The sequence below is a fragment of the Oncorhynchus nerka genome, linkage group LG20 (assembly GCF_034236695.1).
Source record: "Oncorhynchus nerka isolate Pitt River linkage group LG20, Oner_Uvic_2.0, whole genome shotgun sequence".
Lineage (NCBI taxonomy): Eukaryota > Metazoa > Chordata > Actinopteri > Salmoniformes > Salmonidae > Oncorhynchus > Oncorhynchus nerka.
This window is the reverse complement of record NC_088415.1, coordinates 15,596,003-15,612,385: the sequence shown is the minus strand read 5'-3', so window position 1 is coordinate 15,612,385 and position 16,383 is coordinate 15,596,003. Positions and strand designations below refer to the sequence as shown.

The following is a 16,383-nucleotide window of genomic DNA, read 5'->3' as shown; positions in this document are numbered from 1 at the left end:
CACCGTCCATCCTCCCCTGAGACACACACAAGGCCATTGACTTTTATGACATATAACATGGAATTGTCTTTCAATGTTTGTAGCCTAGTGCACTCCACCCTAGTCTACTCCATCCACCCTACTCTAACCTACCATACTCTACTACACCACCCAACCCTACCCTTCTCACCCTACCCTTCTCTACCCTACCCTACTCTACCCTACCAAACCCTACTCCACCTTACCCTACCCTACTCTACCCTGCCCTACTCCACCCTACCAAAACCTACTCCACCCTACCTCACCCTACTCCACTCTACCCTACTCCACATACCCTACCCCAACCCACCCTACTCTACCCTACTCCACCCTACCCTACTCCACCCACCCCTACCCTACCCTACTCCACCCTAGTCTACTCCACCCTACCCTACCGTACTCCACTCTACCATACTCCACCCTAGTCTACTCCACCCTACTCTACCCTACTCCACCCTACCCTACACTACTCCACCCTAGTTTACTCCACCCTACCCTACTTCACCCTAGTCTACTCCCCCACCATACCCTAACCTACCCTACTCCACCCTACCATACCCTACTCCAACCTAGTCTACTCAACCCTACCCTACTCCAACCTACTCTACCCTAGTCTACTCCACCCTACTCCACTCTACCCTACCATACCCTACTCCACCCTACCCTACTCTACCCCACTACACCCTACCCTACCCCAATCTACCCTACTCCACATACCCTACCCCACCCTACCCTACTCTACCCTACTCCACCCTACCCTACTCCACCCACACCCTACCCTACTCCACCCTACTACCCACCCTACCCTACTCCACCCTAGTCTACTCCCCACCATACCCTAACCTACCCTACTCCACCCTACCCTACTCCACCCTAGTCTACTCCCCCACCATACCCTAACCTACCCTACTCCACTCTACCCTACTCCACCCTACCATACCCTACTCCAACCTAGTCTACTCAACCCTACCCTACTCCAACCTACTCTACCCTAGTCTACTCCACCCTACTCCACTCTACCCTACCATACCCTACACTACTCTACCCTACTCCACCTACCCTACTCCACCCACACCCTACCCTACTCCACCCTAGTCTACTCCACCCTACCCTACCCTACTCCACCCTAGTCTACCCTACTCCACCCTACCCTACACTACTCCACCCTAGTCTACTCCACCCTACCATACTCCACCCTAGTCTACTCCCCCACCATACCCTAACCTACCCTACTCCACCCTACCCTACCCCACCCTAGTCTACTCAACCCTACCCTACTCCAACCTACTCTACCCTAGTCTACTCCACCCTACTCCACCATACCCTACTCCACCCTAGTCTACTCTACCTCACCCTACTCCACCCTAGTCTACTCCCCCCACCATACCCTAACCTATCCTACTCCACTCTACCCTACTCCACCCTAGTCTACTCCACCCTACTCGACCCTACCCTACTCCACCCTAGTCTACTCTACCTTACCCTACTCCACTCTACTCTAGTCCACTCTACCCTAGTCCACCCTACCCTACTCTACCCTACTCCACCGACCCCTACCCTACCATACTCCACCCTAGTCTACTCCCCCCTACCCTATCCTAACCTACCCTACTCCACTCTAACCTACTCCAACCTACTCTACTTTACCCTACCCTACTCCACCCTACTCTACCCTAGTCTACTCCACCCTACTCTACTCTACCCTACCCTATCCTACTCCAACCTACTCTACTTTACCCTACCCTACTCCACCCTACTCTACCCTAGTCTACCCCACCCTACTCTACTCTACCCTACCCTACTCCACCTTAGTCTACTCTACCATACCCTACTCCACCCTAGACTACTCTACCCTACCCTACTCTACCCTAGTCTACTTCACCCTACTCCAGTCCACCCTACCCTACCCTTCTCCACCCTACTCTACCCTAGTCTACACCCTACTCTACTCTATCCTACTCCACCATAGTCTACTCCACCCTGCCATACCCTACTCTACCCTACTCTACTCTTCTCCACCCTAGTCTACTCGACCCTACTCTACCCCACCCTACTCTACCCTACTCCACCCAAGTCTACTCTACCCTACCCTACCCTACTCCACTCTACCCTACACTACTCCACCCTACTCTACCCTACCCTACTCCAACCTAGTCTACTCCACCCTACCCTACCCTACTCCACTCTTCCCTACTCCACCCTAGTCTACTCCTCCCTTTCCTACCTTACTTTACTCTACTCCACCATACTCCACCCTACCCTACTCCACCCTAGTCTATTCTACCCTACCCTACTCCACCATAGTCTACTCCACCCTAGTCTACTCAAACCTACCCTACCCTACTATACCCTAGTCTACTCTACCCTACCCTACTCTACCCTACTCCACCCTACTCTACTTTACCCTACCCCACCCTACCCTACTCCACCCTACCCTACCCTACTCCACCCTACTCTACTATACCCTACCCTACTCCACCCTAGTCTACTCCACCCTACCCTACCCTCCTCTACGCTACCCTACTCTACTACACCCTGCCCTACTCTACCCTACCCCACCCTAGTCTACTCCACCCTACCCTACTCCACCCTACCCTACACTACTCTACCCTAGTCTAATACACCCTACCCTACCCTACTCTACCCTACTCCACCCTAGTCTACTCCACCCTACCCGACCCTACCCTACCCTACTCCAACCTAGTCTACTCCACCCTACCCTACCCTACTCCACTCTTCCCTACTCCACCCTAGTCTACTCCACCCTTTCCTACCCTACTCTACTCCACCATACTCTACCCTACCCTACTCCACCCTAGTCTACTCTACCCTACCCTACTCCACCATAGTCTACTCCACCCTACCATACTCCACCCTAGTCTACTCCACCCTACTCAACCCTACCCTACCCTAATCTACTCTACTCTACCTTACTCTACCCTACTCCACCCTACTCTACTTTACCCTACCCCACCCTACCCTAGTCTACTACACCCTACTCTACTATACCCTACCCTACTCCACCCTAGTCTACTCCACCCTACCCTACGCTACCCTACTCTACTACACCCTGCCCTACTCTACCCTACTCCACCCTTGTCTACTCTACCCTACTCTACTCCACCGAAGTCTACTCTACACTACCCTACTCTACCCAGCCCTACCCTAACCTAATCCACCTTAGTCTACTCCACACTAGTCTACTCCAGGCTAGTCTACTCTACTCTACCCTACTCCACACTAGTCTACTCTACCCTAGTCTACTCTACCCTACTCTACCCTACCCTACTCCACCCTAGTCTACTCCACCCTAGTCTACTCTACCCTACCCTACACTACCCTACTTCACCTTAGTCTACTCTCTCTACCCTACCCTACCCTAGTCTACTCCACCCTACTCTACTCTACCCTACTCTACTCTACCCTTCACTACTCTACCCTACTCTAGTCTACTCTACACTACTCCACACTAGTCTACTCTACTCTACCCTACCATACTCCACCCTACCCTGCTCCGCCCTAATCTACTCCCCCCCACTCAACCATACTCTACCCTACTCTAGTCTATTCCACCCTACTCCCCCCTAGTCTACTCTACCCTACTCCACCCTACCCTACTCTACTCCACCCTAGTCTACTCCACCCTACTCTACCAAGCCCTAACCTACTCTACCCTTCTCTACTCTAACCTACTCTACTCCACCCTACCCTAATCTACCCTACTCCACCATAGTCCCCTACTTCACCCTTCCATACTTTACCCTAGACTACTCCACCCTACTCTACCCTACCCTACTCTGCCCTATTCTACCCTAGCCCACTCTACCCTACTCTAACCCACTCTACTCTATCCTACTCTACCCTACCCAACTCGACTCTACCCTACTCTATCCTACCCTACTCTGCTCCACCCTACCCTACTCTATCCTACCATACCCTACCCTACTCTATACTACCCTACTCTACCCTAGTCTACTGTACCCTACACTACTACATCATACCCCATCCAACCCTATCCTAGTCTACTCTACTATGTCCTAACCCACTCTACCCTACTCTACCCCACTCTACTCTATCCTACTCTACCCTACCCAACTCGACTCTACCCTACTCTATCCTACCCTACTCTACCCTGCTCCACCCTACCCTACTCTATCCTACCATACCCTACCCTATACTACCCTACTCTACCCTAGTCTACTGTACCCTACACTACTACATCCTACCCCATCCAACCCTACCCTAGTCTACTCTACTATGTCCTACGCTACTCTACTACATCCTACCCTATCCTTCCATACTCTACTTTATCCTACTCTACCCTACTCTACTCTACCCTACTCTACACTACTCCTCCCTTCTCCACCCTACCCTACTCTACTCTATCCTACCCATCTCTACTTTATCCTACCCTACCCTACTCTACCCTACCCTACTCTACCCTACCCTACTTTACCCTACCCTACTATACTCTGCTCTACCCTACTCTACCCTACCCTACTCTACCCTACCCTACCCTACTCTACTCTACTCTACCCTACTCTTCTCTACCCTACTTTACCCTACCCTACTTTACCCTACCCTACTCTGCTCTACTCTCACAAAGTTCAGAGCCTGAGTACTGTATGAGAATCCCGTCCCGTCCAGCAGACTAACCTCACAGTGACCTCTGACCCATGTCCTGACTTCAGAACTGGGGTCACACAGATAGAAGAGTAGATCTGACAGTAATGAGACAGGAACCCCTGTGTGTGTGTGTGTGTGTGTGTGTGTGTGTGTGTGTGTGTGTGTGTGTGTGTGTGTGTGTGTGTGTGTGTGTGTGTGTGTGTGTGTGTGTCTGACAGTAATGAGACAGGAGCATCAGTAAGATGGACGACCTGAGGGGGAGACTGTGTCCGCTACCTCACTAACATAATACCATCACACACACACACACACTCACACTCACTGGCTAGACTTTGACCCTTTTTGAAAAATTTGTTGAAACATACAGAGAGGGAACAGAGAGAGAGGAGGGGAAGAGTCTATAATAAATGCAGATTGGATGGGTTTACTTTTCCATGCAGAATAAAGCATGTGTAATGGGTTATGAATGAAACAGGAAACAAACATTAACAGTCTCTAACAGTCTAAACCATCCAATGTACTGTAAACTATTCAAGGCTGTGTGTGTGTGTGTGTGTGTGTGTGTGTGTGTGTGTGTGTGTGTGTGTGTGTGTGTGTGTGTGTGTGTGTGTGTGTGTGTGTGTGTGTGTGTGTGTGTGTGTGTGTGTGTGTGTGTGTGGTCATATGAGTTGGCAGTGTGTTTTTCTAATTTCAAACAAAGCCCTGTTATTTGTACCTATGGATCTCCCACTGAGCACTGGCGCACACACACACACACACACACACACACACACACCTTGGCACCAAGCAACCCCTCATTTGGGCACCCACACCATGCCAATCCATAAATCAGAAGATAATTGAGCAGTAGTGTGCCAGCAATAAAGTCCAGAGAGAATAAACAGCCTGTGGTGTCTGTCTGTCTGTCTGTCTGTCTGTCTGTCTGTCTGTCTGTCTGTCTGTCTGTCTGTCTGTCTGTCTGTCTGTCTGTCTGTCTGTCTGTCTGTCTGTCTGTCTGTGGTGTTCTGTCTATGGGGGGTGTTCTGTCTGGGGGTGATCTGTCTGGGGGTGATCTGTCTGGGGGTTGATCTGTCTGGGGGTTGATCTGTCTGGGGTGATCTGTCTGGGGGTGTTCTGTCTGGGGGGTGTTCTGTCTGGGGGTGATCTGTCTGGGGGTGATCTGTCTGGGGGTGATCTGTCTGGGGGTTCTGATGTTCTGTCTGGGGGGTGACCTGTCTGGGGGGGTGTTCTGTCTGGGGGTGTTCTGGCTGGGGGTGTTCTGGTATGGGGGGTGTTCTGGTATGGGGGGGTGTGGTGGAAGGTTAGGCTGCGCTGTATACCTCCCACTGGCACTCTGTCAAATTCTATAAAGTCTATACAGCAGGGTTCCCCAAAGTCGCCCCACCTGATTCAAATAATCAACACATCATCAAGCTTTGATTATTTCAATCAGCTGTGTAGTACAAGGGTAAAAACCCAAATGGGGGAACCAGGACCAAGTTTGGGGAACCCTGCTATATCGCACACCCATAGGAACCATAGAAACAGAAAACAGAGATCACAAAGAGAAACACCACAAAGATAGATGACAACATAAGGCAGACATATTGAGGAGCTGGGAAATGATATGGCCATGGAGAACTTAACAACACACACAACACACAATGTCCAGAGAAGTAAATGTTCCTTCATTATGTTTCCCCTGCTGGATTAGTAACAGCACTCAGGACATTTGCAAGCAGGGGTCTTTTGTGTGAATCGAGTTTATATTTATTTGGTTTCTACTGTAACTGCCACCGGAGTGCAATCAAACCGAAGGTTCCTGAGTGGTCGATTTTAGACTAAATGTCCCACAGTTTCAAACTTTAATATAGGAAATACAAGTTTGGACACACCTACCCATTCCAGCGTTTTTCTTTATTTTTTACTATTTTCTACATTGTAGAATAATACTGAAGACATCAAAACTATGAAATAACACATTGGAATCATGTAGTAACCAAAAAAGTGTTAAACAGATCAAAATATATTATATTGGGGTCCTTCATTCCAGGTGACTACCTCATGAAGCTGGTTGAGAGAATGCCAAGAGTGTGCAAAGCTGTCATCAAGGCAAACAGTGACTACTTTGAAGAATATAAAATATTTTTTACATTTTTTAAGACTGATGTTAACTACACGATTCCATATGTGTTATTTCATAGTTTGGATGTCTTCACTAGTATTCTACAATGTAGAAAATAGTTTTAAAAAATAAAGAAAAACGCTGGAATAAGTAGGTGTGTCCAAACTTTTGACTGGTACTGTATATGAAACCAATGTTGTGTTAATGATGATGCTGATGGATGGAGAAGACAGAAGAAGCAGAACAGAGACGGTAGGTGCAGAGAATGGGATCTCTGGAGGTATCGGTGCCACAACAAAACACTAGTGATACTCACCCAGATCTGCAGACATTGACATAAAAACACATGACACAACCCATTAACCCAGCTGCAACAAAGCTCCAATGGGAAGTCTCATGGCTGTATTCAGGGTCTGTGTATGCAACCAATAGCATAGACTGGAGTAAAACCAAAACATTCAAGTCAAATGGGACACACTCAAATGGATTCTTCCCACAGTTAGGAAATTAGACCCATGACGTAAGTGTTCTCAAGAGTACGAAACTCCAGACAGTTTATCTAAAGTAGCCTCCTCTAGAATGAATCAGATGGAGAATATAGAGCTAGTCATGAACGTCTCATGCACATGTATATATCTGAAGATGCAGTGTTAGCAGAGATAGGTCTGAAAACAAGGCTTAGTTAGTTCCTCTAGCCCTTACCCCTCCCAGTGTTTAGAAGAACCAGATAACTAGCCTTCACACCCCCCATATGGAGTCAACTCTATACTGCTTAAACCTATCTGGTACTTTCACATCAGCAAAGAGAAACTGTGTGGGTCTAAGAGATAGCATTAGGATAAGGGTAGGGGTTAGGGTTAGGAGAAGGGTAGGGGTTAGGGGTTAGGGTTAGGAGAAGGGTAGGGGTTAGAGTTAGGAGAAGGGTTAGGGATTAGGAGAAGGGTAGGGGTTAGAGTTAGGAGAATGTTAGAGGTTAGGAGAAGGGTAGGGGTTAGAGTTAGGAGAATGTTAGGGGTTAGGAGAAGGGTAGGGGTTAGAGTTAGGAGAATGTTAGGGGTTAGGAGAAGGGTAGGGGTTAGGGGTTAGGGTTAGGAGAAGGGTCGGGGTTAGAGTTAGGAGAAGGGTAGGGGTTAGGGTTAGGAGAAGGGCAGGGGTTAGGGTTAGGAGAAGGGTAGGGGTTAGGGTTAGGAGAAGGGTAGGTGTTAGGGTTAGGAGAAGGGTAGGGGTTAGAGTTAGGAGAAGGGTTGGGAATTAGGAGAAGGGTAGGGGTTAGGGTTAGGAGAAGGGTAGGGGTTAGAGTTAGGAGAAGGGTAGGGGTTAGGAGAAGGGTAGGGGTTAGGGTTAGGAGAAGGGCAGGGGTTAGAGTTAGGAGAAGGGCAGGGGTTAGAGTTAGGAGAAGGGTAGGGGTTAGAGTTAGGAGAAGGGTTGGGGATTAGGAGAAGGGTAGGGGTTAGGGGTTAGGAGAAGGGCAGGGGTTAGAGTTAGGAGAAGGGTAGGGGTTAGAGTTAGGAGAAGGGTAGGGGTTAGAGTTAGGAGAAGGGTTGGGGATTAGGAGAAGGGTAGGGGTTAGAGTTAGGAGAAGGGTTGGGGATTAGGAGAAGGGTAGGGGTTAGGGTTAGGAGAAGGGCAGGGTTAGAGTTATTGGGGATTAGGAAAGGGTAGGGGTTAGGGGTTAGAGAAGGGGTTAGAGGGAGAAGGGTAGGGTTAGGTTAGGAGAAGGGTTGGGGAGGAGAAGGGTAGGGGTTAGAGTTAGGAGAAGGGTAGGGGGTTAGGAGAAGGGTAGGGGTTAGGAGAAGGGTAGGGGTTAGAGTTAGGAGAATTAGGAGAGAAGGGTAGGGTTAGGGTTAGAAGGGTTTAGGTTAGGAGAAGGGTAGGGGTTAGGGTTAGGAGAAGGGCAGGGGTTAGGGTTAGGAGAAGGGTAGGGGTTAAGGTTAGGAGAAGGCTAGGGTTAGGAGAAGGGTAGGGGTTAGAGTTAGAGAAGGGTTGGGAATTAGAGGGTAGGTGTTAGGGGGTAGGGGTTAGAGTTAGAAGGAGGGGTTAAGGGGTAGGGGTTAGGGGTTAGGAGGAGAAGGGTAGGGGTTAGATTTAGGAGAAGGGTAGGGAGAAGGGCAGGGGAGAGAAGGGTAGGGTTAGGAGAAGGGTAGGGGTTAGGAGAGGAGAAGGGTAGGGGTTAGAGTTAGGAGAAGGGGTTAGAAGGGTAGGGGTTAGAGTTAGGAGAAGGGTTAGGGGTTAGGAGAAGGGTAGGGGTTAGAGTTAGGAGAAGGGTAGGGGTTAGAGTTAGAGGGTAGGTGTTAGGAGAGGAGAGGGTTAGGTTAGGAGAAGGGTAGGGGTTAGGAGAGAAGGGTAGGGGTTAGAGTTAGGAGAAGGGTTGGGAATTAGGAGAAGGGTAGGGGTTAGAGGTTAGGAGAAGGGTAGGGGTTAGGTTAGGAGTTAGGAGAAGGGTAGGGGTTAGAGTTAGGAGAAGGGTAGGGTTAGAGTTAGATTAGGAGAAGGGTTAGGTTAGGAGAGGGGTTAGAGTTAGGAGAAGGGTTGGGGATTAGGAGAAGGGTAGGGGTTAGAGGGTTAAGGGTTAGGAGAAGGGTAGGGGTTAGGGTTAGGAGGGGCAGGGGTTAGGTTAGGTTTAGGGTTAGATAAGGGTAGGGGTTAGAGTTAGGAGAAGGGTAGGGGTTAGAGTTAGGAGAAGGGTTGGGGATTAGGAGAAGGGTAGGGGTTAGGGTTAGGAGAAGGGCAGGGGTTAGAGTTAGGAGAAGGGTAGGGGTTAGGGTTAGGAGAAGGGTAGGGGTTAGGGTTAGGAGAAGGGTAGGGGTTAGGGTTAGGAGAAGGGTAGGGGTTAGAGTTAGGAGAAGGGTAGGGGTTAGGGGTTAGGAGAAGGGCAGGGGTTAGGGATTAGGAGAAGGGTAGGGGTTAGAGTTAGGAGAAGGTTAGGCGTTAGGAGAAGGGTAGGGGTTAGAGTTAGGAGAATGTTAGAGGTTAGGAGAAGGGTAGGGGTTAGAGTTAGGAGAATGTTAGGGGTTAGGAGAAGGGTAGGGGTTAGGGGTTAGGGTTAGGAGAAGGGTCGGGGTTAGGGTTAGGAGAAGGGCAGGGGTTAGGGTTAGGAGAAGGGTAGGGGTTAGGGTTAGGAGAAGGGTAGGTGTTAGGGTTAGGAGAAGGGTAGGGGTTAGAGTTAGGAGAAGGGTTGGGAATTAGGAGAAGGGTAGAGGTTAGGGTTAGGAGAAGGGTAGGGGTTAGAGTTAGGAGAAGGGTAGGGGTTGGGAGAAAGGTAGGGGTTAGGGTTAGGAGAAGGGCAGGGGTTAGAGTTAGGAGAAGGGCAGGGGTTAGATTTAGGAGAAGGGTAGGGGTTAGAGTTAGGAGAAGGGTTGGGGATTAGGAGAAGGGTAGGGGTTAGGGTTAGGAGAAGGGCAGGGGGTTAGAGTTAGGAGAAGGGTAGGGGTTAGAGTTAGGAGAAGGGTAGGGGTTAGAGTTAGGAGAAGGGTTGGAGATTAGGAGAAGGGTAGGGGTTAGAGTTAGGAGAAGGGTTGAGATTAGGAGAAGGGTAGGGGGTTAGAGTTAGGAGAAGGGTTGGAGATTAGGAGAAGGGTAGGGGTTAGGGTTAGGAGAAGGGTTGGGGTTAGAGTTAGGAGAAGGGTAGGGGTTAGGAGAAGGGCAGGGGTTAGGGTTAGGAGAAGGGTAGGTGTTAGGGTTAGGAGAAGGGTAGGGGTTAGAGTTAGGAGAAGGGTTGGGAATTAGGAGAAGGGTAGGGGTTAGGGTTAGTAGAAGGGTAGGGGTTAGAGTTAGGAGAAGGGTAGGGGTTAGGAGAAGGGTAGGGGTTAGGGTTAGGAGAAGGGCAGGGGTTAGAGTTAGGAGAAGGGCAGGGGTTAGAGTTAGGAGAAGGGTAGGGGTTAGAGTTAGGAGAAGGGTAGGGGTTAGAGTTAGGAGAAGGGTTGGGGATTAGGAGAAGGGTAGGGGTTAGAGTTAGGAGAAGGGTTGGGGATTAGGAGAAGGGTAGGGGTTAGAGTTAGGAGAAGGGTTGGGGATTAGGAGAAGGGTAGGGGTTAGGGTTAGAGAAGGGCAGGGGTTAGAGTTAGGAGAAGGGTAGGGGTTAGAGTTAGGAGAAGGGGTTGGGGTTAGATTAGGAGAAGGGTAGGGGTTAGGGTTAGGAGAAGGGCAGGGGAGAGTTAGGAGAAGGGTAGGGGTTAGGGTTAGGAGAAGGGTAGGGGTTAGAGTTAGGAGAAGGGTAGGGGTTAGGGTTAGGAAAAGGGTAGGGGTTAGGGTTAGGAGAAGGGTAGGGGTTAGGGTTAGGAGAAGGGCAGGGGTTAGGGTTAGGAGAAGGGTAGGGGTTAGGGTTAGGAGAAGGTTAGGCGTTAGGAGAAGGGTAGGGGTTAGAGTTAGGAGAATGTTAGGGTTAGGAGAAGGGTAGGGGTTAGAGTTAGGAGAATGTTAGGGGTTAGGAAGGGTAGGGTAGGGGTTAGGGTTAGGAGAAAGGGCAGGGGTTAGGGTTAGGAGAAGGGTAGGGGTTAGGGTTAGGAGAAGGGTAGGTGTTAGGGTTAGGAGAAGGGTAGGGGTTAGAGTTAGGAGAAGGGTTGGGAATTAGGAGAAGGGTAGGGGTTAGGGTTAGGAGAAGGGTAGGGGTTAGAGTTAGGAGAAGGGTAGGGGTTGGGAGAAGGGTAGGGGTTAGGGTTAGGAGAAGGGCAGGGGTTAGAGTTAGGAGAAGGGCAGGGGTTAGATTTAGGAGAAGGGTAGGGGTTAGAGTTAGGAGAAGGGTTGGGGATTAGGAGAAGGGTAGGGGTTAGGGTTAGGAGAAGGGCAGGGGTTAGAGTTAGGAGAAGGGTAGGGGTTAGAGTTAGGAGAAGGGTAGGGGTTAGAGTTAGGAGAAGGGTTGGAGATTAGGAGAAGGGTAGGGGTTAGAGTTAGGAGAAGGGTTGGAGATTAGGAGAAGGGTAGGGGTTAGAGTTAGGAGAAGGGTTGGAGATTAGGAGAAGGGTAGGGGTTAGAGTTAGGAGAAGGGTTGGGGATTAGGAGAAGGGTAGGGGTTAGGGTTAGGAGAAGGGCAGGGGTTAGAGTTAGGAGAAGGGTAGGGGTTAGGGTTAGGATAAGGGTAGGGGTTAGAGTTAGGAGAAGGGTTGGGGATTAGGAGAAGGGTAGGGGTTAGGGTTAGGAGAAGGGCAGGGGTTAGAGTTAGGAGAAGGGTAGGGGTTAGGGTTAGGAGAAGGGTAGGGGTTAGGGTTAGGAGAAGGGTAGGGGTTAGGGTTAGGAGAAGGGTAGGGGTTAGAGTTAGGAGAAGGGTAGGGGTTAGGGGTTAGGAGAAGGGCAGGGGTTAGGGTTAGGAGAAGGGTAGGGGTTAGGGTTAGGAGAAGGGCAGGGGTTAGAGTTAGGAGAAGGGTTGGGGATTAGGGTTAGGAGAAGGGTTGGGGATTAGGGTTAGGAGAAGGGTAGGGGTTAGAGATAGGAAAAGATTATGGTTTGGAGAAGGGTAGGGGTTAGGGTTAGGAGAAGGGTTGGGGATTAGGAGAAGGGTTGGGGATTAGGATTAGGAGAAGGGTTGGGGATTAGGGTTAGGAGAAGGGTAGGGGTTAGAGATAGGAAAATATTATGGGTTAGGAGAAGGGTAGGGGTTAGGGGTTAGGAGAAGGGTAGGGGTTAGGGGTTAGGAGAAGGGTTAGGGATAGGATAAGGGTTAGGTAAAAAGAAAGGGTAGAAACTCCAGTGGTAGGGTGGTGACCTCTCACCTCTCCAGCTCGGTGATCTTCTTCTCCTTGTTGGTTCTTTCCGTCTCTTGCTCTCTCAGGATACCCATGAGCCTCTCCACCTCGGCTTGGGACTTCCCAGACTCTTCTCGGTAGCGCGTCACTTCCTCCTCCAGCAGCTTGATCCTGTCGCTGACCTCTAACAACTTCCTGGTTGACTCTTCCGTATTCTGGGAGTGTGGAGGACCAAGGAAATAAAGAAGAAAAGAGAGGAGGACCAAGGAAATAAAGAAGAAAAGAGAGGAGGACCAAGGAAATAAAGAAGAAAAGAGAGGAGGACCAAGGAAAAAAAGAAGAGAGGAAGACAGTCACAAACAGTCACAAACAGTGACAGTCACAGTCACAAACAGTCACAAACAGTCACAAACAGTGACAGTCACAAACAGTCACAAACAGTCACAAACAGTCACAAACAGTCACAAACAGTACTATGAAAGGAGAGACATTCATTATATCATCCTCATCTCACAGAACTCATACTCCTTTCTGGAGCCAGAACCAGGAAGATGCTGCCCCAAAACACTGATACAGGGTCAGATATTTGTTCACCCCTTTATGGTAAAGTATAGGGGGGCGGAAGGGAAAGGGGATACCTAGTCAGTTACACAATTGAGTCATTCAACCGAAATACAGTTTCTTCTGCATTTAAACCCAACTCCTCTGGATCAGAGAGGTACGGGATGCTGCCTTAATCGATGTCATCGGCACCCGGGGAACAGTTGATGTTGGGGGTTAACTGCCTTGCTCAAGAGCAGAACGGCAGATTTTTCCACCTTGCCGGCAAGAGGATTCGAACCAATGACCTTTCGGTTACTGGCCCAATACTCTTAACCACTAGGAACCTGTAAACCTTCAGCGGAATCTGCCCTCTATCTCATTCAACCCGGCCCTTTCATTCCTTCCTTCTTAGTTCCCCTTCTCTTCTCTCCTTCCTTCTTTCCTGTGGCCTCCACTCAGCCTGCTCTCTGAAGCATCCCTCTCTCCTGGAGTTTAGTATTTTCTTCTAATTCATAATGAAATTACCCTTCATACCTCTCTGGTTACCAGTGATTTTATAAGACCACCAAACATCTCGAGTCAAACACTGTAAAAACTGACAGGGTTGATTTTTTTTTTTTTAAGAGAAAAATCTGCCAGAGGATGGCTGTAACCTAGAATTACCTCCCTGTGTTTGTGTCTGCCTCTCAGAGGTCTGTGTGTTTCAGAGGATAGTTTAGCTTGTTGAGACAGCTGAGGCCGCTCGTTTAAACATCATCAACTCTCTCTCTATACAATCACACACATACAAGCACGCACACACACATACATGCATACACACACTGGTATAGGCAGGGAGCCAATCCTAGATAACGCTATGAGCTGTTACCCTACATGTAGCTCTGTCTCTGTTATTAGAAAAAAAACAAAGACACTTCAGACGGCTGTTAACTATTACTGTCAACCACTCTGAAACGCATAGATCATAAACCTAACAAAGTATCATTTACTAGAAAAACATCTCATAACATAAACAAAATGCACAAGTAGAGGCACTTTATGAAAGAGGGACAGGAAAAGCCGATGGCAAAACCAAACATTTCACATGGTGTACTGTGTAACCCCTACCCTCCTAATACATACAGTGGTGTACTGTGTAACCCCTACCCTCCTAATACATACAGTGGTGTACTGTGTAACCCCTACCCTCCTAATACATACAGTGGTGTACTGTGTAACCCCTACCCTCCTAATACATACATTGGTGTACTGTGTAATCCCTACCCTGCTAATACATACAGTGGTGTACTGTGTAATCCCTACCCCCCTAATACATACAGTGGTGTACTGTGTAATCCCTACCCTCCTAATACATACAGTGGTGTACTGTGTAATCCCTACCCTCCTAATACATACAGTGGTGTACTGTGTAATCCCTACCCTCCTAATACATACAGTGGTGTACTGTGTAATCCCTACCCTCCTAATACATACAGTGGTGTACTGTGTAATCCCTACCCTCCTAATACATACAGTGGTGTACTGTGCAATCCCTACCCTCCTAATACATACAGTGGTGTACTGTGTAACCCCTACCCTCCTAATACATACATTGGTGTACTGTGTAACCCCTACCCTCCTAATACATACATTGGTGTACTGTGTAATCCCTACCCTCCTAATACATACAGTGGTGTACTGTGTAATCCCTACCCTCCTAATACATACAGTGGTGTACTGTGTAATCCCTACCCTCCTAATACATACAGTGGTGTACTGTGTAATCCCTACCCTCCTAATACATACAGTGGTGTACTGTGTAACCCCTACCCTCCTAATACATACAGTGGTGTACTGTGTAATCCCTACCCTCCTAATACATACATTGGTGTACTGTGTAATCCCTACCCTCCTAATACATACAGTGGTGTACTGTGTAATCCCTACCCTCCTAATACATCCTAATACATACAGTGGTGTACTGTGTAATCCCTACCCTCCTAATACATACAGTGGTGTACTGTGTAATCCCTACCCTCCTAATACATACAGTGGTGTACTGTGTAATCCCTACCCTCCTAATACATACAGTGGTGTACTGTGTAATCCCTACCCTCCTAATACATACAGTGGTGTACTGTGTAATCCCTACCCTCCTAATACATACAGTGGTGTACTGTGTAATCCCTACCCTCCTAATACATACAGTGGTGTACTGTGTAATCCCTACCCTCCTAATACATACAGTGGTGTACTGTGTAATCCCTACCCTCCTAATACATACAGTGGTGTACTGTGTAATCCCTACCCTCCTAATACATACAGTGGTGTACTGTGTAATCCCTACCCTCCTAATACATACAGTGGTGTACTGTGTAATCCCTACCCTCCTAATACATACAGTGGTGTACTGTGTAATCCCTACCCTCCTAATACATACAGTGGTGTACTGTGTAATCCCTACCCTCCTAATACATACAGTGGTGTACTGTGTAATCCCTACCCTCCTAATACATACAGTGGTGTACTGTGTAATCCCTACCCTCCTAATACATACAGTGGTGTACTGTGTAATCCCTACCCCCTAATACATACAGTGGTGTACTGTGTAATCCCTACCCTCCTAATACATACAGTGGTGTACTGTGTAATCCCTACCCTCCTAATACATACAGTGGTGTACTGTGTAATCCCTACCCTCCTAATACATACAGTGGTGTACTGTGTAATCCCTACCCTCCTAATACATACAGTGGTGTACTGTGTAATCCCTACCCTCCTAATACATACAGTGGTGTACTGTGTAATCCCTACCCTCCTAATACATACAGTGGTGTACTGTGTAATCCCTACCCTCCTAATACATACAGTGGTGTACTGTGTAATCCCTACCCTCCTAATACATACAGTGGTGTACTGTGTAATCCCTACCCTCCTAATACATACAGTGGTGTACTGTGTAATCCCTACCCTCCTAATACATACAGTGGTGTACTGTGTAATCCCTACCCTCCTAATACATACAGTGGTGTACTGTGTAATCCCTACCCTCCTAATACATACAGTGGTGTACTGTGTAATCCCTACCCTCCTAATACATACAGTGGTGTACTGTGTAATCCCTACCCTCCTAATACATACAGTGGTGTACTGTGTAATCCCTACCCTCCTAATACATACAGTGGTGTACTGTGTAATCCCTACCCTCCTAATACATACAGTGGTGTACTGTGTAATCCCTACCCTCCTAATACATACAGTGGTGTACTGTGTAATACATACAGTGGTGTACTGTGTAATCCCTACCCTCCTAATACATACAGTGGTGTACTGTGTAATCCCTACCCTCCTAATACATACAGTGGTGTACTGTGTAATCCCTACCCTCCTAATACATACAGTGGTGTACTGTGTAATCCCTACCCTCCTAATACA

At 48.5% G+C, this 16,383-nt stretch overlaps 1 protein-coding gene across 1 annotated transcript in view; it reads right to left on the bottom strand.

Annotated features, from left to right (window-relative positions):
* LOC115123110 (ERC protein 2-like) overlaps nucleotides 1-16,383 on the bottom strand; it is a 513,551-nt gene that overhangs the window by 304,218 nt on the left and 192,950 nt on the right. The window contains exon 11 of the mRNA XM_065005262.1: nucleotides 12,454-12,641. Coding sequence (XP_064861334.1) covers nucleotides 12,454-12,641 — 188 coding nt within the window. The remainder of the gene's footprint in view (nucleotides 1-12,453; nucleotides 12,642-16,383) is intronic.